At 36.4% G+C, this 24,853-nt stretch overlaps 1 protein-coding gene across 8 annotated transcripts in view; it reads right to left on the bottom strand.

The window, feature by feature from the left end:
• Nucleotides 1–24,853, bottom strand: part of Zmym5 (zinc finger MYM-type containing 5) — a 58,127-nt gene that overhangs the window by 12,050 nt on the left and 21,224 nt on the right. For 6 of the 8 annotated variants that reach the window (XM_047554155.1, XM_047554152.1, XM_047554150.1 and 3 more), the window contains 3 exons: nt 7,191–7,476; nt 6,424–6,586; nt 5,043–5,252 (listed from right to left, as the gene is read on the bottom strand). In XM_047554155.1, the coding sequence (XP_047410111.1) occupies nt 5,043–5,252; nt 6,424–6,586; nt 7,191–7,476 (659 nt within the window). Of the gene's footprint in view, nt 1–3,133; nt 3,263–5,042; nt 5,253–6,423; nt 6,587–7,190; nt 7,477–24,853 lie in introns of those variants that run through there. The other 2 variants (XM_047554156.1, XM_047554158.1) reach the window with 2 other exon arrangements.

The raw sequence follows: 24,853 nt of genomic DNA, 5'->3' as shown, positions 1-24,853 counted from the left end.
GTGCCAATACCATGCTGTTTTTGTTACTATTCTTTGTAGTATAGTTGAAGTTCTGGTATTGCAATACCCCGTTTCATTCTTCCTGCTAAGGATTGTGTTAGCTATTCTGGGTTTCTTATTCTTCCAGATGAATTTCATGATTGCTTGTTCTATTTCTGTAAGGTACATCATTAGAATTTTAATTGGAATTGCATTGAATTTGTATAGCACTTTTGGTACCATGGCCATTTTGACAATATTAATTCTGCCTATCCAAGAACATGGGAGATCTTTCCATCTTCTAAGGTCTTCCTCAATTTCTTTCTTCAATGTTTTGTAGTTTTCATTGTAGAGATCTTTTACCTCTTTGCTTAGATTGATTCCCAAGTATTTTTTTTTTTTGAGGCTATTGCAAATGGAGTTGTTTTCCTCATTTCCCTTTCACCTGTTTCGTCACCTGCGTATAAAAATGCTTTAGATTTATGCGTTTTGGTTTTACAGCCTGCTATTTTGCTGAATTCATTGATGAGGTCTAGAAGTTTTCTGGAGGAGGTTTTTGGATCCTCTAAATAGAGAATCATGTCATCTGCAAATAGTGACAGCTTAAGTTCCTCTTTTCCTATTCGTATCCCTTTAATTTCTTTGGTCTGCCTAATTGCTCTGGCAAGAGTTTCGAGGACAATGTTGAATAGAAGTGGTGAAAGAGGACATCCCTGTCTTGTTCCCATTTTTAAAGGGAATGCTATCAGTTTTTCTCCATTAAGAATCATGTTTTCTTAATATGTTTTTGAATACGGTTTGCCAATATTTTGTTAAGGATCTTTGCATCTATATTCATCAAGGATATTGGTCTAAAATTTTCTTTCCTTGATGTGTCTTTGCCTGGTTTGGGTATGAGGGTGATATTAGCTTCATAGAATGAGTTCGGTAGGGTACCCTCCTTTTCTATTTCCTGGAATACTTTGAGAAGTATTGGAATGAGTTCTTCTTTGAAGGTCTTGTAGAACTCGGCTGAGAATCCATCTGGTCCTGGGCTTTTCTTCGATGGTAGGTTTTTAATGGCTTCTTCTATTTCATTGCTTGATATTGATCTGTTTAAATTGTATATGTCCTCCTGGTTCAGTTTGAGAGGAGCATATGTCTCTAGAAATTTGTCAATGTCTTCGGTAGTTTCTATTTTGTTGGAATACAGATTTTCAAAGTAGCTTCTCATTATGTTCTGTATCTCAGTGGTGTCTGTCGTAATATTTCCTTTTTCATCACAAATATTAGTAATTTGAGTTTTCTCTCTCCTTCTCTTTGTTAGTGTGGCTAAGGGTTTGTCTATTTTGTTTACTTTCTCAAGAACCAACTTTTTGTTTTGTCAGTTTTTTTAATTGTTTCTCTTGTTTCAATTTCATTGATTTCATCTCTGATTTTAATTATTTCCTGTCTTCTACTACTTTTGTTGTTATTCTATTCTTCTTTTTCTAGGGCTCTGAGCTGTAATGTTAGGTCATTTAGTTGTTGACTTTTCGTTCTTTTCTGGAATGTGCTCCATGCAATTAATTTTCCTCTTAGTACCGCTTTCATAGTGTCCCAGAGATTTTGATATGTTGTATCGTCGTTCTCATTGACCTCTCAGAATTTTTTTTATCTCCTCCCTGATGTTTTCTGTTATCCATGTTTCATTCAATAGCATATTATTTAGTCTCCAGGTGTTGGAGTAATTTCTGTTTTTTATTTTGTCATTGATTTCTATTCTCAGTCCATTATGATCTGATAGAACACAAGGCAGTATCTCTATTTTTTTGCATTTCCTAAGGGCTGCTTTGTGGCATAACATATGGTCTGTTTTTGAGAAGGATCCATGTGCTGCTGAGAAGAAAGTGAATCCGCTCGTTGATGAATGGAATATTCTATATATGTCTATTAAGTCTAGGTTATTGATTGTGTTATTGAGTTCTATGGTTTCTTTGGTTGGTTTTTGTTTGGAAGATCTATCTAGTGGTGACAGCGGTGTTTTAAAGTCACCCAGAATTAGTGTGTTGTGGTCTATATGATTCCTGAAATTGAGAAGGATTTGTTTGATGTAAGGGGATGCACCATTGTTTGGGGCATAAATATTTACTATCGTTATGTCTTCCTGATTTATGGTTCCCTTAAGCAGTATGAAATGTCCTTCTTTATTTCTTCTAACTTTGGTTTGAAGTCCACTTTATCTGAAATAAGGATGGAAACCCCCGCTTTTTTACTGAGTCCATGTGCGTGGTAGGTTTTCTCCCATCCTTTCACCTTTAGTCTGTGGATGTCTTTTTCTATGAGATGAGTCTCTCGCAGGCAGCATATTGTTGGGTCTTTCTTTTTAATCCATTCTGCCAGTCTATGTCTTTTGATTGATGAGTTTAGGCCATTAACGTTCAGGGTTATTATTGAGATATGACTTGTATTCCCATTCATTTGGCTTATTTTTAGTTTTTAAGTTGGCTTGGTTTCTCCTTTGAGTGGTTTTTCTCTAAGGTAGTTCCTCCCTTTGCTGACCTCCATTGTTGTTTTTCATTTCCTCCTCATGGAATATTTTGTTGAGAATATTCTGTAGTGCAGGCTTTCTATTTGTAAATTCTCTTAACTTTTGTTATCATGGAAGGATTTTATTTCATCTTCAAATCTGAAGGTTAGTTTTGCTGGGTATAGGATTCTTGGTTGGCAACGATGTTTTTTCAGATCTTGAAATATGTTGTTCCAGGCCCTTCTAGCTTTTAGAGTCTGGGTTGAGAAGTCTGCTGCTATCCGTATTGGTCTCCCCCTATATGTAATCTGATGCTTTTCTCTCATGGCCTTCAAAATCCTATCTTTATTTTGAAAGTTAGACATTTTTCATTTCAAAAAAAAAAAAAATACCCTTGCTTTTTTCATCAAGATTTGGTACCTTTGAACGTGAAATGACTGGTACTGGTGTTGTAGTTCAGTGGTAAAGCAGTTGCCTAAGTGTGCACGAGGCCCTAGGTTCAATCCCCGGCATAAATAAATAAATAAATAAATACCCAACTGAGTTCATATGTGGTTCTATTTCTAGACTACCTTCTATTCCACTGATCTGTTTGCTTATATGTCAATACCATACTGCCTTGATTATTGAACCTTTTAGTATCTTTAAATCACATAATTTATTAATTCCTTAACACATACATCACACCACATACAAAATTAATTCAAGATGAATCACAGACTTAAAAATGAAAGCTTAAACAAGGCTTCTAGGGTTGGAATGGTAGAGAATCTGCCTTCAGTTCAATGTCCAGCACTGAAAAAAAGAAAGCATCCAGAAGAAAATGTAGAAAAGTATCTTTGTAACATTGGTAGGCAAAGATTCCTTTAATAGGGTACAAACATTAATCAGAAAAGCAAGTAATAAATTAAACTTTATAAAAAGTAAAACCTTGTGCTTTTCAGAAGCAACATTAAGAAATGAAAGACAAATCAGTTTGAAAGAAAATCTGCTGAATACATTTATTTTATATGTATCCATAATATTTAAAGAATTCCAACAACTTAACAAAAGGCAACCCAATTTAAGTTGGGCATGGTAGTGTGTACCTATAGCCCCAGCTACTGGGGAGGCTGAGGCAGGAGTTCCAGGACAGCCTTTGAGTTGTGGTCTCAAAGAGACAACTCAATTTAAAAAATTGTCTGGGCTGGAGTTGTGGCTCAGTGGTACAGCACTTGCCTAGCATGTGCAAGGCACTGGTTTGATTCTCAGCATCACATTAAAAAATAAATAAAATAAAGATATTATACCCAAATGATATATAATGGGGGTGGGGGTATGGGGAGTGAGAGTAGAAAGGAAGAACTTTAGATTATGTAGAAGGAAATGGGGGGTATGAAAAATGGGGGCATGAGAGAGACATCATAACATGTATGATTACACAAATGGTATGACTCTATATCATGTACAACCATACGTAAGGAATGATGTACCCCATTTGTGTAAAATGAATCAAAATGCAGTCTGTAAAAAATTTAAAAAATAATTTAAATAAATAAATAGAAAATAAATATAGAAAAAAGATGTTATATCCATCTATAGCTAAAAATACTTTTTTAAAAAATTGTCTGAAGATTTGAATAGACTGCTAGGTATTATGGTAAATGTCTGTAATGCCAGTAACTCTGGAATGTGAGGCAAAAGGATCACAACTTTGAGACCAGCCTGGACAACTAAGCAGGACTGTCTCAAAATAAAAGTATTTTATTTTTTAAAATATATAATATAAAATATGTAATATATAAAATATATAATATAAAATAAAACTGGGCATGGTGATACACTCCTGTAATCCCAGAGACTTGGGAGGCTGAGGCAGAAGGATCACAAGTTGGAGGCCAGTCTCAGCAACTTAGAGAGATTCTGTCTCAATAAAAACAATTAAAAGGGTTGAAGATTTAGCTCAGTGGTAAGTCATCCCTGGGTTCAATCCCCAGTACCAAAATAATTAAATGAATAAAAATAAAGGCTGGGGATTTGGCTCAGTGATAGTACTCCTGGGATCAGTTTGTAGCACAGGCGCACGGGCGCGCGTGCACGCGCGCACACACACACACACACACACACACACACACACAAAGATTTGAATATATAAAATGATCTTTTGATGAAAAGGAAGTATTGGTTATCTGGGAAATGATGTAAATTAAAACCACAATTAAACCATCATTTTACCACTAGAATGGCTTAAATCAAAACAAACAACACCAAATTTTGGTTAGACTGTGGAGTTACTGGATTAAGCTGTTAGTGGGAGTACAAAATGAAGAGAAGAAAAAACATTTAAAACAGTTTACTTACAACAATGGATAAATTTCAATATTGTACGACTGAGGATGCAACTCAGTAGTAGAGTGCTTGCCTAGCACTTGTGAGTTCATGCAAAATAATAATAGGGGATTTCAATAGTAAGCTGAGATGGCTCAGAGCTCAATAACAGAATGACAAAATGGAACTAGATGAAGTTAAGATAAATTTGGTTAATGTAAGCTAACAGGGCTAAGTTATTACATACTTGATCATTAGAAAGAATTACCTGTTTATATTCAGTAACACAACTTTGGGAGCAAAATCGCTTCTGCTGACCTCCAATGAGGATATTGTTTCCAGCATTTTTATTGGGCATGTACTCTCCACACTGTTCACAGCAGTTCATTATTAGACCATTGGCCAGTCTGTACTTATTAAAGCAATGGTTGCTGCATAGCTTGTGTGTTACATTATTAACACTGACTTCATGGCGAATCTAAAAGAAAAAACAAAAATTAACTAAAATATATGAACTAGATTAGTTAAAAAAAAAAAAAAAAAAAGATAATGAAACTAGTTTCTGCAAAAGAAACAAAGAACCCCAAATAATATCTCAGTGAAACATTTTAAAAAAAAAGCATTGTTATTCTTTCACTTTTTCTTTCTTTGTAAAATCAAGATTCGCAGAAGAAAAAGCAATTCCTGAAGACCTAAGAGTGACAAAACGGGACTGGGAATTCTCTCTCTCTTTTTTTTTTTTTTTGCAGGGGTGGTTACCAGGGATTGAACCCAGGGGTGCTTATATCACCAAGTCATATCACCAGCCATTTTTTTTTTTTTGAGACAGGGTCTCACTAAGTTGCTGAGGCTGGCTTTGACCTTATGATCCTCCTGCCTCAGCCTCCTGAGTTGCTAGATTACAGGAAAATGCCATTCTTAATGTTAAGTTTACTGCCCTAGAACATTTCATAGGCAGGGATATGGGAAACAATATTATCCATGTTCAGGATGGTGTCAGTGTATCCATAAGCAAGGTGGTTCTCAACGTGGTAATGGATAAAATCATATCCTGATCTGCACAGCTATCAGATCACCTGCACCAAATATAGTTATCAAAAATAGCATAAAACAAGGACTTCTTGAATGCATGTTTGTTTTCCTCTTTTCAGCAACTCAAAAGATGGGAATATCAATTAATGCTAAAGGAACAAATGCATTGTTTCATGTGTTCTTGTGCTAGGATCTGTTGCTTCCCTCGTGTTCTGAAACTACACTTTTCTTTAGTGTTATTACTATGAACAGAAATCCACCATTAAATTGTTGACTTATTTGATTATAACGAATTCCATAAAAACAAATGTATACTTTCCATACTATACAAATGGGATATTAGTTAATATGATAGTTCGAGTATATCCATATTCCACCTTTTATTTTTTTTTTATTATTATTTTTTTTTGCGGTGCTGGGGATTGAACCCAGGGCCTTGTGCTTGCAAGGCAAGCACTCTACCAACTGAGCTATATCCCCAGCCCCATATTCCACCTTTTAACTTCAAGGTGTATATACAGGATATCTGCATTAGGTGGCAGAGTTTATAAGAGCATTTAAAAATTACAATTATCCCAGTTAACCTAAATTAATAATTTAGGTATAAAAATCCAGACCTCTGTTAATTTACTACAGATTGTACATCTTGACTTATTAAAAAATCCTTTTCTAAGATTCTGGTTGTCTTCACAGGGAGACAAAGATGTACTACAAAATTCTTGGAAGGATTTGCTTGATTCTAGTGGAGTAACAACAGTAGCCTTCTTTGTAGATGCATCTCTGAAATACAAAGGATAGACAATTTAAGACACTGTTTCCTTTTTTGTTTTTTGTACTGGGGATCAAACTCAGGTCTCACACATGCTAAACAAGCATTCTACCACTGAGCTACACCCCAGGCCCAAGAACACTGTATTTTAACAAAAAGTCAAATATATGATTAATAACTGACATTTTTTCATTTTATTACTATTATTTAATCCTAGGAATCAGCTATAACTTTTTTATATAATAAAATCTAATCTTGGCTTCATTACCATGAGTTCCTAAATAACACAGAAAGAAAAGGTTCAAGGGTAAGCACCTTTTGTATCATAAGAACTTCACCACAGTTTTTCAGTTTTTTAGAAACATTCAAAACTACTGGTATTACCTTGGCATAAATAAGGTGTAAGACGGGGAAAGAGAATGTCAGAGAAAAGGGTGATATACTTTTAAACCTATATTTCACTTTACTGCTAAGAGTAAGCACAATATAAATGAGTTCACAGCTCTAACACACTCTAGGTTCATAAACTTCTCCAGTTCTGCAATTTCATATAGAACATTTATTTTTTTTGCTCATATTCAACCATATGGAGAAATGTTGAAAGATAATGCTTACTTTTTACATGTAACATTTCCTGTCTTTCGAGCACGTTTATGAGAGAAGGAGGAAAGGCAGGTGGTAGAACAGAAGAGGTGAGCGGATCCTTTTCGTTGATAAGCTGTCTGCCCCTTCTGTAAAGGTTTTTTGCAGTTTGCACAAGTGATTTTAGCTGGTTTATTAAGTTTCTGTTGGACTGAAGGCTGGAAATTCTGTTTAGAAAGTAAGGCCACTGGTGATAAAGAATCCACCCCTGGTCGTTTCTGATTACGAGGAAATGATGCTGACTGGGAGATCCAAGAATCTTTAAAATGAAAAATACGAGAAAAAGTCATGGAATAAATAAAAATTCACATCAAAAAATATTTTAAATTTTCATTTAAGAGTTTAAGAGGTGTGTACAACCATAGAAATGAAAAGTTGTACCCCATTTGTGTACAATGACTCAAAATGCAGTCTGTAAAAATAAAAATTAAAATAAATAAATAAATATAAAGAAAATGAAAAAAAAAAAGTTTAAGAGGCAGCAATATAGTTTTGTGGTTGAGGATAGACAGCCTTGATGAACAATCTAGGGTAACTATCCACTTTGTATTCCAAGGGAATATTTCATTATGCCAACAATTAAATTAATCATGGATCCTAGAATTGTGCAATGCTATAGCCATCAGTTATTAAGTCAAACTCCCCAGGTTCAAAATAAGCTGTGGGCTGGGCATATAGCTCAGTAGTGGAGCACTTGCCTAGCACATGTGAGGCCCGAGGTTCCACCCCAACATGACAAAAAACAAAATAAAACGTATCTCCTTAATTAACAAGATTATGCAAATATATTAAACTCATGTTTGTTCATTTCAGCAGTGGAGATTAAACCCAGGGCCAACAGATCACTGAGCAAAGTCCTCAGCTTTTTTTTTTTTTTTTTTTTTTTTGACACAAGGTAGCTAAATAGCCAAGAACACCTTGTATTTATAATCCTCCTTCCTCAGCATCCTGAGTTTCTGGGAGTACAGGCGAATAATACTAGGCATGGTTGCCTTTTATTTGTTAAAGTGGTGCTGGGTGAACCCTCTACCACTGAGCTATACCCTCAACCCACCATACTGTGGTTTTTTCTGATATAAATTATAATTATACTCAGAGTATAATAAGGAATAAATAAGATGATGCACATAGTAGTAAAGTGCTACTACTAGACTTTAAAAAATACGTTTTCTTCCCTCAGAGAAAAATGATACATTTATAGAAAAAAGCAAAGTCACTAATCTTTTTTATTTTTTCCTTTGTGGTACTGGGTATCAAATGCAAGGCCTGAAAATGCTAGGCAAATACTCTACCACTGAATTAAATCCCCAGCTTAGGAATCTTGTTTAACAGAGATTCTAACTTGGTAGGTCTGAAGAGGGACCAGAGATTCTTCATTTCTAATGAAATTCAGATGAAGCTTCAAGAAACAGGACCCCATGTTTTTTCATATCTATCTGTTTATCTGTTTACCCATCCATCTACCTAGGAGTGTTTTACAAGGGAGCTACACCCCCAGTCTTTTTTGTAAAATTTTTAGTTTTCAGACAGGGTATTGCTAGTTATTGAGGCTGAACTTCTTATCCTCCTGCCTCTCTGCTCACCAGTCTTTTGTGCTGGTTGATGTGGGGCATGCCTATAATCCCAGTGGCTTGGGAGGCTGAGGCCGGAGGATCAAGAGTTCAAAGTCGGGCTGGGGATATAGCTCAGTTGGTAGAGTGCTTGCCTTGCAAACACAAGGCCCTGGGTTCCATCCCTAGCACCGCCAAAAAAAAAAAAAAAAGTTCAAAGTCAGCTTCAGCAAGGCCCTAAGCAACTTAGTGAGAGCTTGTCTCAAAATAAAAAAAAATGGCAGGGGATGAGGCTCAGTGGTTAAGCACCCCTGGGTTTAATCCCCAGTACCAAAAAAAAAAAAAAAAAAAAAAAAAAAAGAAAGCTTTTTGTTATTAGGCTCCCTCCAATTGCTCCAAAGGCCTCTTATAACATTACTAGCACTAACAACCATACCTATAGTCTTTCCTAAATTGCTACCTACTCTTTCTTAGTTTGTTTTATTTTCAGATTATTTTCTTTTACAGATAAAATCAAACCAGAACAAGCAAGAAAAAAATTTTTTTTATTTCTCAGGATGACATGCTGGCAAATTCTGAGCATATTTAAATATACTTATTTCAGGCTGGGGTTGTAGCTCAGTGGTGGAGTGCTTGCCTAGCACATGTGAGGCACTGAGTTCAATCCTCAACACCACATAAAAATAAACAAATAAAGGTACTGTGTCCATCTACAACTAAAAAAAAATATTTAAAAATAAACTTTATTATCTGATGCTGCCTTTTTTTTTGGTATTAGGGATTAAACTCAGGGATGCTTAATCACTGAGCCAAATTCTTTTTTTTTTTTTTATTGTAAACAAATGGGATACATGTTGTTTCTCTGTACATGGCGTAAAGGCATACCATTTGTGTAATCATAAATTTACATAGGGTAATGTTGTTTGATTCATTCTGTTATTTTTTCCCTTCCCCCCACCCTTCCCACCCCTCTTTTCCCTCTATACAGTCCTTCCTTCCTCCATTCTTGCCCCCCTCCCTAACCCTAACTCTAACCCTAACACTAACCCCTCCCACCCCCCATTATGTGTCATCATCCACTTATTAGCGATATCATTCGTCCTTTGGTTTTTTGAGATTGGCTTATCTCACTTAGCATATTCTCCAATTTCATCCATTTGCCTGCAAATGCCATAATTTTATTATTCTTTATGGCTGAGTAATATTCCATTGTATATATATACCACAGTTTCTTTATCCATTCATCAATTGAAGGACATCTAGGTTGGTTCCACAATCTGGCTATTGTGAACTGAGCAGCTATGAACATTGATGTGGCTGTATCTCTGTAATATGCTGATTTTAAGTCCTTTGGGTATAGGCCAAGGAGTGGGATAGCTGGGTCAAATGGTGGTTCCATTTCAAGTTTCACTGAGCCAAATTCTCAGCCTGATTTATTTTTTATTTTGAGTCAGGGTCTCAATAAGTTGCTTAAGGCCTTGTTAAGTTGTTGAGGCTGGCTTTGAACTCCTGCCTCAGTCTCCTGAGCAGTTGGGATTACAGGCATTTATCACTGTGCCTGGCAAGATGCTGCTGCTGCTGCTTCTTTTTTTAAATTTTTTAGTTGTCAATGGATCTTTTATTTTATTTATTAATTTATATAAGGTGTTGAGTATCCAAGGCCTCATATGCCAGGCAAGCACTCTACACCACTGAGACACAACTCCAGCACACCCCCCACCCTTTTTTTTTTTTTTTTTTTTTTTTAGTATTTTTTTTAGTTGTAGATGGACACAATTTTTTCTTTCCTTCCTTCCCTTCTCTCCCTTCCTTCCTTCCTTCACTTGGGATTGAATCCAGGGCCTGTGCTTGCAAGGCAAGTACTCTACCAACTGAGCTACATCCCCAGTCCCATATTATCTTTATTTATTCTTTTTTTTTTTTTTAATGTGGTGCTGAGGATTGAACCCAGTGCCTCACATGTGCAAGACAAGTGCTCTACTACTAAGCTACGGTACCAGTCCAAGGATGCTTCTTTATAGCTAAGTTTTCCTGGTTTGAATCACTCCATTAGAAAGTAAAACCATTCTGAACTACTCCAGAGAAAACAAAAAGTACATATTCATAACAGAATAAACATATTGTACTCTGGAACTCAAACTTTCTCTGTGTGACATCTGGATGACAAACCAGATTCAATAAATAGTAGAAATACAAGCAAATCATTATAAGATTTATTATTACCATTCATATGGAAGAAATAAAACTTTGAATCCAAAAATAGTTTTGCTTTGTGGACTTATCCATACTTAAGGGGTATATATTTATATGTATAATTAGGGAAAAAGATATCAACTATACAGCTTAAGACAGTAATCCAATTCTGAAAACTTTTTTCACTTTAGCTTCTGTGTGTACATAAAGCAAATGTTCCTTTTGTTTACACTGCAACCATTTAAGTTTTCCTTTTTATATTTTTATTAAAAAAACAAAAACAGGGGGCTGGGGAGATAGCTCAGTCGGTAGAGTGCTTGCCTTGCAAGCACAAGGCCCTGGGTTCGATCCCCAGCACCGCAAAAAAAAACCCAAAAAAACAAAAACAAAAAAAACCCAAAAAACCCTCTTAGCTGCATGGTGGCACATATCTGTAATCCCAGCAGCTCAGGAGGCTGAAGCATGAGAATTGCAAATTCGAGACCAGTCTCAGCAATTTAGCAAGGTGCTAAGGAACTTAGTGAGACCCTGTCTCAAAATAAAAAATAAAAAAGGCTGGGGGTATGGCTCAGTGGTACAGTGTCCTTTGGTTTGATCCCTGGTACTGAAAAAAAAATTTTTTTCCCCTAGTTCCTATCTTTATGTTAAACTTGAATGAGTCATAACCAAAATTTTCCATGCCCCACTCAGTAAATTTTAGGACCAGGAGGGATCTATAGATTACTTAGTCTAAATCCTTCACTATATGCAAGAGAAAGGAAGACCTAGAAGTTAGGCAATTCATCCAAAAGTCCAGGAAGTAGTAGATTTAACTTCTGGCTGTTCATTGCTTCCTGCAACTGAACTCTTATGCCTAAAACCTTTTAGTGATCTTTAGTGTCAATCTACTAGTGAGTACTCTCATGCCTCAACATTTTTTCAGTTGTTAAAGAATAACATATGGGTTGGGGTTATAGTTCAGTGGTAGAGCACTTGCCTGACAGGTGTGAGGCAATGGGTTTGATCCTCAGCACCACATTTAAAAAAATAAATAAAACAAGGTATTGTGTCCATCTACAACTAAAAAAATATTTTAAAAAAAATAACATACATTTATTGTACTATATCCCATAAGTATATACAATTATTTAACTCAATAAAAGTACGAGGGGCTGGGGAGATAGCTCAGTCGGTAGAGTGCTTGCTTTGTTAAGCACAAGGCCCTGGGTTTGATCCCCAGCACTCAAAAAAAATAAATAAATAAAAGTACAATATGGAAAAAAGTATGATGAAATAATATATCATGAAATTGCAGTTTGAGGGGATGGAGTTATAGGTCAGGGGCAGAGCGCTTGCCTAGCATGTATGAGGCACTGGGTTTAATCCTCAGCAAATAAATAAATTAAATAAAGTTCCACTGTCAACTTTAAAAAAAAAAAAACTACACTGAGGGGGCTAGGATTGTGGCTCAGTGGTACAGTGCTCGTCTAGTACATGTGAGGTCCTAGGCTTCATCCTCAGCACCACGTAGAAATAAAATAAAGGTATTGTGTTCACCTACAACTAAAAAATAAATATTAAAAAAAAAAAAAAAAAAAAAAACTACACTGAGATTCCATCTCACTCCAGTCAGAACGGCAATTGTAAAGAATACAAGTAATGTTGCTGCGGATGTGAGGAGAAAGGTACTTTCATATATAGTTGGTGGGTCTGCAAATTCATGTAACCATTCTGGAAAGCAGTATGGAGATTCCTTAGAAAATTTGGAATGGAAACCATCAGTTGACCCACCTATGCCACTCCTTGGTATATACCCAAAGACTTAAAATCACCATACCATAGTGACACAGTCACATCAATGTTTAGACAATTCAATTCATAATAGCTAAGCTATGGAACCAACCTAGGTATCCTTCAGCAGATGAATGCATAGAGAAAATGTGGTAGATAGACACACTGGAATATTACTCAGTCATAAAGAAGAATGGAATGATGGCATTTTCCAGTAAATGAATGGAACTGGAGAATATCATGCTAAGTGAAATAAGCAAAAACCAAAAGCTTGAAAGTTCTCTCTGATTTGTGGATACTAACACAAAACAAGGGAGGTTGGGGAGAGGAATAATAGAAATCCACTGGATTAGACAAAGGGAAACAAAGGGAAGGAAGGGGAGAGGGGAAAGACAGAATTAATTGGTCATAACTTTCCTAGCCTTGTATTTGAATACACGACCAGGGTAACTCTACATCATGTACAACCACAAGAGTGGGATCCTAAATAGAATAATTTATACTCTATGCATGTATAATCTGCCAAAATACATTCTATCATCATGTATAACTAAAAAGAATAAAAAAACTGTGGGCTGGGGCTGGGGCTCAGTGGTAGAGTGCTTGACTAGCACATGTGAGGCACTGGATTGGATCCTCAGCACCACATAAAAATAAAAAAATAAAATAAAGGTATTGTGCCCATCTACAACTAAAACTTTAAAAAATACCAAGTATTATATATAAAATATACATATATACATATGTATGTGTGTGTATATACGTAGGTGGGGTGGGGTGCTAGGGATTGAACTCAGGGGCACTTGACCACTAAGTCACATCCCCAGTCCTATTTTTTTTTTTTTTTTCCTGTGCTGGGGATTGAAACCAGGACCTTGTGCTTATAAGGCAAGCACTCTACCAACTGAGCTATATCCCCAGCCCCCAAGTTTTTGTATTTTATTTAGAGACAGGGTCACACTGAGTTGCTTAGTGTCTTGCTTTTTCTTTTTAATATGTTTTAGATGTTGATAGATATTATTTTTTAAAAATTTTAAATCTCTTTATATATATATATACATATACATATATATATATATATATATATTTTTTTTTTAGTTGTAGGTAGACACAATAACTATTTTTATGTGGTGCCAAGGATTGAGCAGTTCAGGTCCTCATGCATGCTAGGCAAGCGTACTACCATGAGCTACAACTCCAGCCCTAGACCTTTATTTTATTCATTTATTTATATGTGGTGCTGAGAATTGAACCTAGTGCCTCACACATGCTCGGCAAGTGCTCTACCACTGAGACACAATCCCAGCCCTGTACCTCTCTTTTTCTGAGGCTGGCTTTGAACTTTTGATTCTCTTGCTTCAGCCTCCTAAACTGCTGGGATTACAGGCGTGGGTCACCACACCCAGCTACAAAATAATTTTTTTATGAATTATTCTGATGCTAATGTTTTATTATAGGACATGTTACTTGCTTAGTCATGTAATATTGATGCTTAAGAGATTGCATGGTTTAAAATATTTCATTGTTTTAAAAACCCTAAGATATTTCATTAAAATCTAAGAAAAAGGATCTTAAGTGCAGAGGTCAATTCATTTTTTTACAATTGTATATACTTGCACAACTACCACCTAGACAAATACACAGAATATTTCTAATATCCCCAAGGCTTTCCTTATCCCTCTTGCCTACCCGTTACTCCCATCCCATTTTATAAGCCAAAGATTAACTTCTCTTTATTTGTGTGATGCTGAAGACTGAACCCTGGGCTTCACACATACTACACAAATGCTCTACTATTGAGCTACATCCCCAGATATTTTTAAAATTTTTATTTTTGAGAAAGGGCCTAAGTTGCCCTCCTGAACTTGCACTCCTGCCTCAGGCTCCCAAGTACCTGGGATTACATGCCCACAACACCAAAGATTAGTTTTGTCTTATTTTAAACTTCACATACACAAACTCATATAGTATGTACTCTTTTATGTTTAGTTTCCTTAACTCTACATTTTGTCAGTTAAGGCTTACCCACTCTGCATGTACAAGATATTCCTCTTCTTTTTGCAATACTAAGGAATCAAACACAATGCTTCATGAATGCTAAGCAAGTGCTCTTGTACTGAGTTACATCTTTATCCTTGAGATCATTCTTTTAATTATTGTTGACTATTTCCTTGTATGACCAATATCACTGTATTATTCATTCTTACTACTGATGGACATTTGAATTGTTTCCCATGTTTCACTATGATAGCTGTACATTTTTTTTTCTTTTTTTCAACTTAGTCATTTATTACTTAAGGTACTCTGGACTGAACCTAGGGGCCATTTAACACTGAACTACATTCCTAGTCCTTGTTATTATTTATTTTGAGACAGGATCTTGCTAAATTACTGAGGCTGGCCTTGAATTTGCAATCTTCCTGGCTGAGCCTCCTGAGTCACACTGTCACTGGATTACAGGTGTGTGCTACTATCTGGTACTTTTTTCCTTTCCTTTTTTTTTTGGGGGGGGGGGCAGTACTGGAAATTGAACCCAGGGATGCTCTACAGTGGAGCACCAGTACTTTTTTAAGACAGGTACTTGCTAAGTTGCCCAGGCTGACCTCAAACTTGTGACCTTCCTGCCTCAACTTCCAGAAAAACTGGGATTTATAGGCATGTGCCATTATGCCTGGCTGTGTACATGCCTTTTAATAGTTTATTCTAACTGGAATGTGTAAAGGTGTTTGAATTTTTTTTTTTTTTTTTTTTTTTTTTTGAGTGCTGGGGATCGAACCCAGGGCCTTGTGCTTACAAGGCAAGCACTCTACCAACTGAGCTATCTCCCCAGCCCCCAGGTGTTTGAATTTTTAAGTTAACTTTTTTTCCTTTATTTTAGAAAATTACCTAATTGTATCTCTTTGGATCCCTATCCTCTTCTTTTTGGGACACTAATTACTTTTAGTCAGGTGTGATAGTCTCTTACATTGTTTTCTATCCTCTGGGTCTCTATGATTCAGTCTCAATAACCTTCACTGATACATCTTACAGTTCATATTCTCTTTAGTTGTGTCCAATCTATAGTTTCTTAAAATTTGTGTCTGGTTTCTGATAGCCCTATTATCTTCTTCTTCTTCTTTTTTTTTTTTTTTTTTTTTTTTGGTGTGGCGAGGTGCTGGGAATTGAACCCAGGGCTTTTGCACGCTAGCAAGTGCTCTACCACTCAACTACAGCCCCAGCCCAACCTTATTATCCTGAAACCTTGCAGGTTCACTTCTATTGTCTGCTTTTTTTTTTTTTTTCTTTCTTTCCCCTCTTGATATGGCCTTCCCTCCTCATATTTCTGGTTACTTTTTTTTTTTTTTTTTTTTTTTTTTTAAAGTAGCAGGGATTAAACTCAAGGCCATTCAACCACTGAGCTACATCCCCAGCACTTTTTACTTTGAAACAAGGTCTCACCAAGCTGCTTAGATCTTCACTAAATTGCTGAGGCTGGCTTTGAACTAGCAATCCTCCTGCCTCAGGTTCCCAAGTCACTGGGATTTAGGTATGTGCCACAATACCCAGCTCTGGTTTTTATTGCTATTATTTTTGTTAATTTTGTGCTGCTGGGGATTAAACCCAGGACCTTGCAGGTGTTATTTTTATATGAAAAACTACCAAAAAAAGTCTGACACTCTGAATATTGTCAGCATTCTAATTCAAAAGCTGGGAGGGAGTTTCTACAAGCACCCCTCTTTGGGAGTCTCCAGTGAAGTCTATCAAAAACTACTTAGCTCTTCAAGAGTCTCTTCTGTTAATGAGCATATATCCATAAAGGAAAAATGGAGTCCCAAGTACTAGAATTATTTCTCTGAGATTTCTCCTCTTAGATCTTAGAACACCAACATTTTTCATTGTATTTGTTAGCTCCATGATGGTCTTCAACAGATATTTTATATATCTATCTTTTCTCCTAATTATTCTCAGTAAGAAGAATAAGAATTACCTAGTTATCAGAAGTGCAAGTCCCTAGATCAATATCATGGACAGAAATATTTACAATGTAATAAAAACACAATATAGATAGCAAAAGCAATTTCTACAGGTATTTTAATTATTATTATTATTATTATTTTTTATGGTAGTACTAGGGACTGGACCCATTGGTGTTCTACCAATGAGCTACTACATTCAGCCTCTTTTTAAAATTTTGAGACAGGGTCTTGCTAAGTAGCACCTGCTGGCTCTGAACTTGCAATTCTCCTGACTCAGCTTCTTGAGTAGCTAGGATTACAGAAGTACACCACCATGCCATGCCCAGCTTCTATTTACTCTTTTTTTTTTTTTTTTTTTTTGGCGTGGTACTGGGGATTGAACCCAGGACCTTGTGCTTACAAGGCAAGCACGCTACCAACTGAGCTATATCCCCAGCCCTACTCTTAATTTATACTCTAGATTTTGATGCCAGCATTAGGGATATGTCAAGAAAAACAATATAAACTAAGCAAAATTGCTACTGCGCTTTTTAAGAGAATCAGCATTTATATGTTTATACTGCAATTCTGAAATTATTATCTAAAGTCATCAAGTAGGTAATCTGGTTTATATCACAGCCAATAGCTCCCAAATAATCTCATATTCACTCCAAAAGACTTCTGAATAAGCCTAACTTGACAGTCCAGTGACATAGAACAAATGACAATATTTTTTATTTCAAATAAGTCTTTTGCCAGGTGCAGTGGTGCACACCTATAATCCCAGAAGTTTGGGATGCTGCAAAAGGAGGATTGCAACTTGAAGACTAGACTTAGCAATTTAGGGAGATCCTGTCTAAAAATAAAAAAAATTAAAAGTCTGAGGATGTAGCTCAATGGTACATTGCCCCTGGACTAAACTCCCCTCCACACTGCCCCATATCCCCAATAGACCTTTTCTTTCAACCAATTTATTTTTGTTTTGTTTTGTTTTAAGGATTTTTATACCTTTATTTTATTAATTTATTTTTTATGTGGTGCTGAGGATCGAATCCAGTGGCTCACACATGCTAAGCAGGTGCTCTACCACTGAGCCACAATCCCAACCCCTCAACCAATTCTTAAGAAACAAAATGAGACCCCTACATCTTAAATCATGACTTAGGAGTACTTCTTTGTGTCAGCATTTCCAACTCTTGGAAAAATAACTGGAATTAAAAGGAGACATAATCACACGTGCATTTCTTTCTCTTCTTTTGACTGCATATGCACATTAATGATGTACTCTGTCTCATGTACAGTATCTAAAATCAACTGGATGGATACAGTGTTAAATCATCTTACATTCAGTGTGTCTAAAACTGAATGTATTATCTCACTCCATCCCCCATATGCCTCACTAAATCACATTTATTTTCCCCTTTCCTTTCTTACCTTTCTACTTTCCTTCTCTTTTAGTACTGGGGTTTGAACTCAGAGGGCTCTACCACTGAGCTTTCCAGCCCTTTTTATTTTATTTTTAGACAGGGTCTCACTAAATTGTCAAGACTGGCTTCCAAATTATGATCCTCCTGCCTCGGCCTCCAAAGTAGACGGAATTACAGGCCTGCACAACTATGATTGACTTAAATCACATTTCTTTAGCAAAATTGCTATCTATTAGTTATACTGACATTGCCTTAGAAGTGGTTTAATCTCAAAGAAAGCTTCAAATATTTATTAACCATTATCTTTACCTGATAAACTTGTGAACATTCTCTTTAGAATTCTAAATTAAATCTTTCTCACTCTCTCTCTCTCTTTTTTTTTTTTTTTTGGCACCAGGGATGCTTAACCACTGAGCCCCAGCACTTTTTATTTTTTATTTTTAAATTTTGAGACAGGGTCTCATTAAATTGCTTAGGTCCTTGCTAAATTGCTGAGGCTGGCTTGCAACTTGTGATCCTCCTGCCTCAGCCTCCCAAGCTGCTGGGATTACAAGTGTGAGTCAACATCCCTGGTTCTATATTAAATCTTCTTATTTCAAGGATATAGTTCTCTAAGTTTTGTCTTCAAAAGTAGATTTTTTTAAAGAAGTTGGGAATGATGTAAGTTCAGTTCATACTTCATAAACAACAGAAATTCAAAGTTGTATGTCACAAACAAACTACTATAGTTCAAACGTAGTTATGGAAACTTTTTGCTTCACTTATGGGTAGCAAATGAGTCAGTTAGTGCTTTTGGTCTTTTACATTTTAAAAACAATAACATTTCGTGTTATGATAAGATATTAGACCTTTTTTTTTTTTTTTTTTTTTCCGGGCCAAGGACCAAACTCAGGGCCTTGTGCGTGCAAGGCAAGTGCTCTGCCACTGAGCTAAATCCCTGACCCCTATGATAAGATATTAGAAATACAAAATATAGGTTATGAATTAATAAGATAAAGGGATGACAAGTACAAAAAATAAATTTGGGGTTATAGCTTGTAGTAGAGTGCTTGTCTAATGTGTTCAAGGCCCTGGGTTTGATCTCTAATATCAAAAAAAAAAAAAAAAAAAAAAGACATTTTGAGTTCAAAATGTATTTGTAGAAATTTTTCAAGAAAAGAAATATGCCACTGGGTATGGTGGCTTGGGAGGCTGAAGCAAGAGGATTATAAGTTTGAGGCTAGCCTCATCAACTTAGTGAGGCTCTAAGCAACTTAGTGAGATACTATCTCAAAAATCAGAAAAGGCTGGGATGTGGCTTTCTATAAAAAGTGGTTAAGTGTCCTGGGGTTCAATCACCAGTTAAAAACAAACAAACAAACAAACAAACAAAAAAAACAGCTAAACCCACAAGAATGTTCATGAAATATTTGGTTTATAATTGCAAAGAATTGAAATAGCAATAATTGCTATTTGAATGGTTTTCAAACAGCAATAAATCTGAAACTTATGATAATTATATTTGATATGTGATGATGAAATACTTGGAGGCTGAGGCAGGAAGATTATAAGTTTGAGGCTAGCCTCATCAACTTAGTGAGGCTCTAAGCAACTTAGTGAGATAATACCTCAAAATCAAAAAACAAGGGGGTGGGGGGAAGAAAATATAATAGAATGAGATGAACATCATTACCATATGTACATGTATGATTACACAAACAGTGTGACTCTACTTCAAGTACCATGAAATGAAAATTGTACCCCATTTGTTACAATAAATCAAAAATTAAAAAAAAAAAAAAAAAAAAAATCAAAAAACATGATGAAACATGCCCAATGCTTCCCTGAGGTTGAGAACAAGATTTTTATTTTAATTAATTAACTGATTAATTAATTCATGGTACTAGGGATAGAACCCAGGGCTTGTTTGTACATGCTAGGCAACTGTCTTACCACTGAGCTTCATCCCCAGTCAGTAATTCTAAGTACAAGACCAGCCTGGACAACTTAGTGCAAGAACATGTCTCAAAAAAAAAAAACAAAAAAAAAAAAAAAAAAAAAAAAAAAACAAGAGTTGGAGATATAACTTAGTGGTAGAGTGCTTTTCTAGCATGTCTGATGCCCTGGGTCCAATTCCTCATTTCTGTTGCCCCAAACCCAAACAAAAACAAATATAAAAAACAAACTCATTAATCACATGGCTATTCTGCATCATCTCATCTCTTAGCATAAATTCAAGTTTTATGTTCTAAGGGGCTCATGAATAGCAACCACATTTTTAATACCCTGGAAATTCCCAGAACTTAAGACTCTCCCCACCACATCAGGAACCAGGGACAAAGGTCAAATACCCACCACAACCCTCAGTGCTGGTGATTGAACCCAGGACCTTGTACATCTTATACAGTTAAGCAAGTTTTCTATCTCTACGTACAACCCCAGCCCCAAATTCTCCATTACACAACAGTTATCTTTGATGAAACAGTAAAAATTACTTGTTTCCTTTAAAAAAAATTTTTTTTGTAGTGTTGGTGATTGTATCCAAGATCTCACAAATGCTAAGCAACAGTTCTTCCAATGAGCTATATCTCTATATCTCTAACCCCAAACACTAAAAGTTATTATAAATTTCGGCCTTCAACTATGTCTTAATTTTTTTTTAAATTTTTTTAGTTATAAAAGGACACAATACCTTTATTTTATTTAATTTTATGTGGTGTTGAGGATAGAACCCAGGGCCTCACACATGCTAGGCAAGCACTTCACCACTGAGCCACAACCAAACCCTGTCTTAATTTTCTGTATGACAATTTGGGAAACAGGCATAGAGCATCTGTTTCATACTAAGCACAAAAATTATCTTAAGGAAAAGCAGAAAAGCAGTTGCATAGTTGGTATGCTGAAAGTGAACTAAGCCATTTTCATGAAATACTACTTACTTGAATGATAAACTATGGCTATTGGGAAACACTTTTTGTTTGTTTTTGTTGTTTTCCTACTGGGGATTGAACTCACAGGCACTTTACTATTCAGCAACATCCCAGCGCCATCCCTGCCTTTTTTTGAGACAGGGTCTCACTAAGTTGCTGAGGTTGGCCTCAAACTTGTGATCCTCCTGAGTCGCTGGAATTATATAAGTGTACCACAGTGCCTGGCAGGAAATATATTCTTTAAAATGAATGAAATGAGTCTATCACTTTGAGAATACTGACAGTATTTGTTAATGATGAGAAAAATTTGAGTAAAGTGAATATTAGAATTTTTGAAAACTTCTACCACTGAGATTTCGTCAAGCTTTCTAAACTGGCAACATTTAGAAGATCTTGTGTAACTCAGTGAACCATTATTTTTCAAATAACCAAAACACAATAACACTAAATCATACAAAGGTGGGTTTTAAGATAATAGAGTATAAAAACCCATTATATAGTTTCAGATTCACTTTTTCTTTTTTAACTACACTGCTGGGGATGGGAACCAGTCTTGTGCATGCTAGGCAAGTTCTCTACCACTGAGTGACATCCCCAGTCCCAAGATTCCACTTTTTAAAAGCCTTTAAAAACAAATAATTGTGAAGTATAGGTGCTGTATCAAAATAAAACTATGTATAACTCTCTAAAAAGATTAAAAATAGTCCTTCCTCCAACCAGATTGTTTTCTTTTGTGGTTTTAAGTACCAGACCCCAGGGTTTAACCATGAGCCACATCCCCAGCCCTTTTTATTTTGAGATAGGATCTTGCTAAGTTGCTGACACTGATCTTGAACTTGAGATCCTTATACCTCAACCTCCATAGTTGCTGGAATTACGGGTATGTAATACCATGACTACTCCACTCCGAACTTTTTTGCACTCACACATGAGCTTTTGGGGGACACCTCATATATAAACCATAACAAGTACCGTATGGAAATAAAAAATATATAAACAATGATTTATTCAAGTGTATTGTTTCAAAAGTGAAAACTGGGAAACTATATATAAATGCTAAAAAAAATTTAAAAAATAAAATGTAGGGGGATAGGTACCTCAGATAAAACAGTAGTCTGTGGCCACTAACACTTGTGTGTGTATACCCATGTATACTTAACCACTGGGTCACATCCCAAGCCCTTTTTTGTATATCATTTAGAGACAGGGTCTCCCTGAGTTGCTACATGCCCTGCTAAGTTGCTAGGCTGGCTTTGAATTCTTGATCCTCCTGCCTTAGTCTCCCGAGTCCTGGGCGAGATTACAGGCATGCACCACTTTGCCCGGCTATATATTTTAAAGGCCATAAAATACTAAAATTTAGATTGAGTACACTGATGTGATACAAAACTATACATAATATACTTTAAGTTATATTAAAAAATCACAGACAGAAGACTAAAATCAAACAAACCAGGAACTTAACAGAGATCACTTCTAGATGTTGGGATAAGAAGATAGATATTTCCTTATTGCTAACCATGATTTTTCCAAGTATTCTGTAATAATCACAGTCTCATGACCAGAGGAAAAGATTAAAAATATAAAGAAAAAACTATGGCATTCTATTAAAGCAGTAACAGGATTAGTTCTTAGGTTCTAGTTACTTTTCACTTATTTCCTAAAATTCAACAAGCTAAAAAGCATTAAAACGGTAAAAAATTAATTACCAATCACCCCACACCCAAAATCCTACCTAAGTCAGAAAAGCCACAAAAAGGAATTGTTAGTTTTTAAATAACTTGCTATACTTATCAAAAAAAAAGATGATCCACATAAAAGTTTTAAAAATATATTTCTCTAATTTCAATACAAGAAAGCATTCCAACTTCTAAAACTAAGCAACTAATAAAATGCTGATTTAAAAACTAAAATCATGGTGGCTCCATAACTCTGGTTTCAAGCAGAGGATATCTGTTTCTTAGTGAGGCAGTTTTTGCTGCTTATCGATCCCCTGCTGTTAACCCATTTGCCTACTGCGAGCACCTGCAGTTGGACAGCATAAGAACACCTTTTTGAGTGCAGATTGCTCACTGTCAGGCGCCTACTATCCGCCATTTGCCTGCCTCTTGCCTGTCCACCATCTGCCTTTCACCCATCCATCACCCACTGTCCAAGGTTCACCACCAGATCCTCCAACAGCAGTCAGCAAACTGACCGCAGGTGGCCAGTGAAGCACCAGCTGCCCGCTGTTGCCTGGAAGTTCACTGTCACAGTACCTGCAGGTTTGGTTACACGTGGCTGCTGCCATTTTGAGACAACAGTCAGGCCCCATAGGACACCTGGTCAGACTGATTGAGCCCTGTCTCCACGATCCCTCAGCTTGACCAATCACTCCCTGCCTCTAGGGCCCTCACACAGACTGATTGCTCCCTGCCACCAGGACCCCCAGACTGACTGACTACACCCTATCACCAGGACCTGAGACCGACTGATTGCACCCGGCCTCCAGGATCCCTCAACCAGACTGACCACATCCCACCTCCATGACCCTTGCCTGACCAACCGCACCCCCACCTCCAGGACCTCCAGCCGACCACGCCTACACCCTGAGCTGCAGCTCCTCATTTGTCAACACATTTGGAAGCCAGAGAGGCCATCTTGGATAATTCTGGAAGCCATAGCTCCGATCTTTAGGTGGGGTAAATCCCACCCTGAGACTCCTGCTGGAGACTTGAAGCTCACTGTCAGGTACCTCTCATGCATCAGACTACTGAAGACTGGGAGGTTTGATTACTAAATGACTGTTACAGTGTAGATTTTCTTTTTTCTCCTTATTGAAAAATTTTAAGTTTTTATTTCTTTACTTTTCTCACTCTTTTTCTTTTGTTTACCTGTTCCTTCAGAGTCTCTTTCTCCCTTTTCCCATGATAACAACCAACTTCTTTTGATTATAATCACACTCTTTCTATGATCAAGAACTTCTATATATTCTTTTCTTATCCCATTAACAGCTACATCCTACACCCCTCTGCATCCTCTTTGTCCTCCATTAGAAACTGTTATACTAAAGATAATAATTGAACTCATTCTGTATATTATGACAATATTGTTAACATCCTCATAGGGGGGCTGGGGAGATAGCTCAGTCGGTAGAGTGCTTACCTTGCAAACACGAGGCCCTGGGTTCAATCCCCAGCACCGCAAAAAAAAAAAAAAAAAAAAAAAAAAAAAATCCTCATAGGGGCTATTTTGGTTTCACGTTGCATACTGTCTGAACTGGGTACTGCTGATATTGATCTCCCCCTTAAAGAAAAGGTTTTGGAAACCTATAGGGTCATTATAAACCTATAGGGGGGAAACTGCAATACCCCAGATCTGCACTGCTAGAGGGGAAGATATATGAAGGTGAAAGGATGGGAAAAAACCTACCACGCACAAGGACTCAGTAAAAAAGCGGGGGTTTCCATCCTTATCTCAGATAAAGTGGACTTCAAGCCAAATTTAGTCAGAAGGGATAAAGAAGGACATTTCATACTTCTTAAGGGAACCATAAATCAGGAAGACATAACGATCGTAAATATTTAGCTCCAAACAACAGTGTATCCATGTACATCAAACAAATCCTTCTCAATTCCAGGAATCACATAGACCACAACACAATAATTCTGGGTGACTTTAACACACCGCTGCCACCACTGGATAGATCTTCCAAACAAAAATCAAACAAAGAAACCATAGAACTCAATAACACAATCAATAACCTAGACTTAACAGACATATACAGAATATTCCATCCATCAACAAACAAATACACTTTCTTCTCAGCAGCACATGGAACCTTCTCAAAAACAGACCATATGTTATGCCACA

Source organism: Sciurus carolinensis, chromosome 5 (assembly GCF_902686445.1).
Source record: "Sciurus carolinensis chromosome 5, mSciCar1.2, whole genome shotgun sequence".
NCBI classification, from domain to species: Eukaryota; Metazoa; Chordata; class Mammalia; order Rodentia; family Sciuridae; genus Sciurus; species Sciurus carolinensis.
Note: the sequence above shows the minus strand (reverse complement) of the source record. Positions and strands in the feature narration are given on the sequence as shown.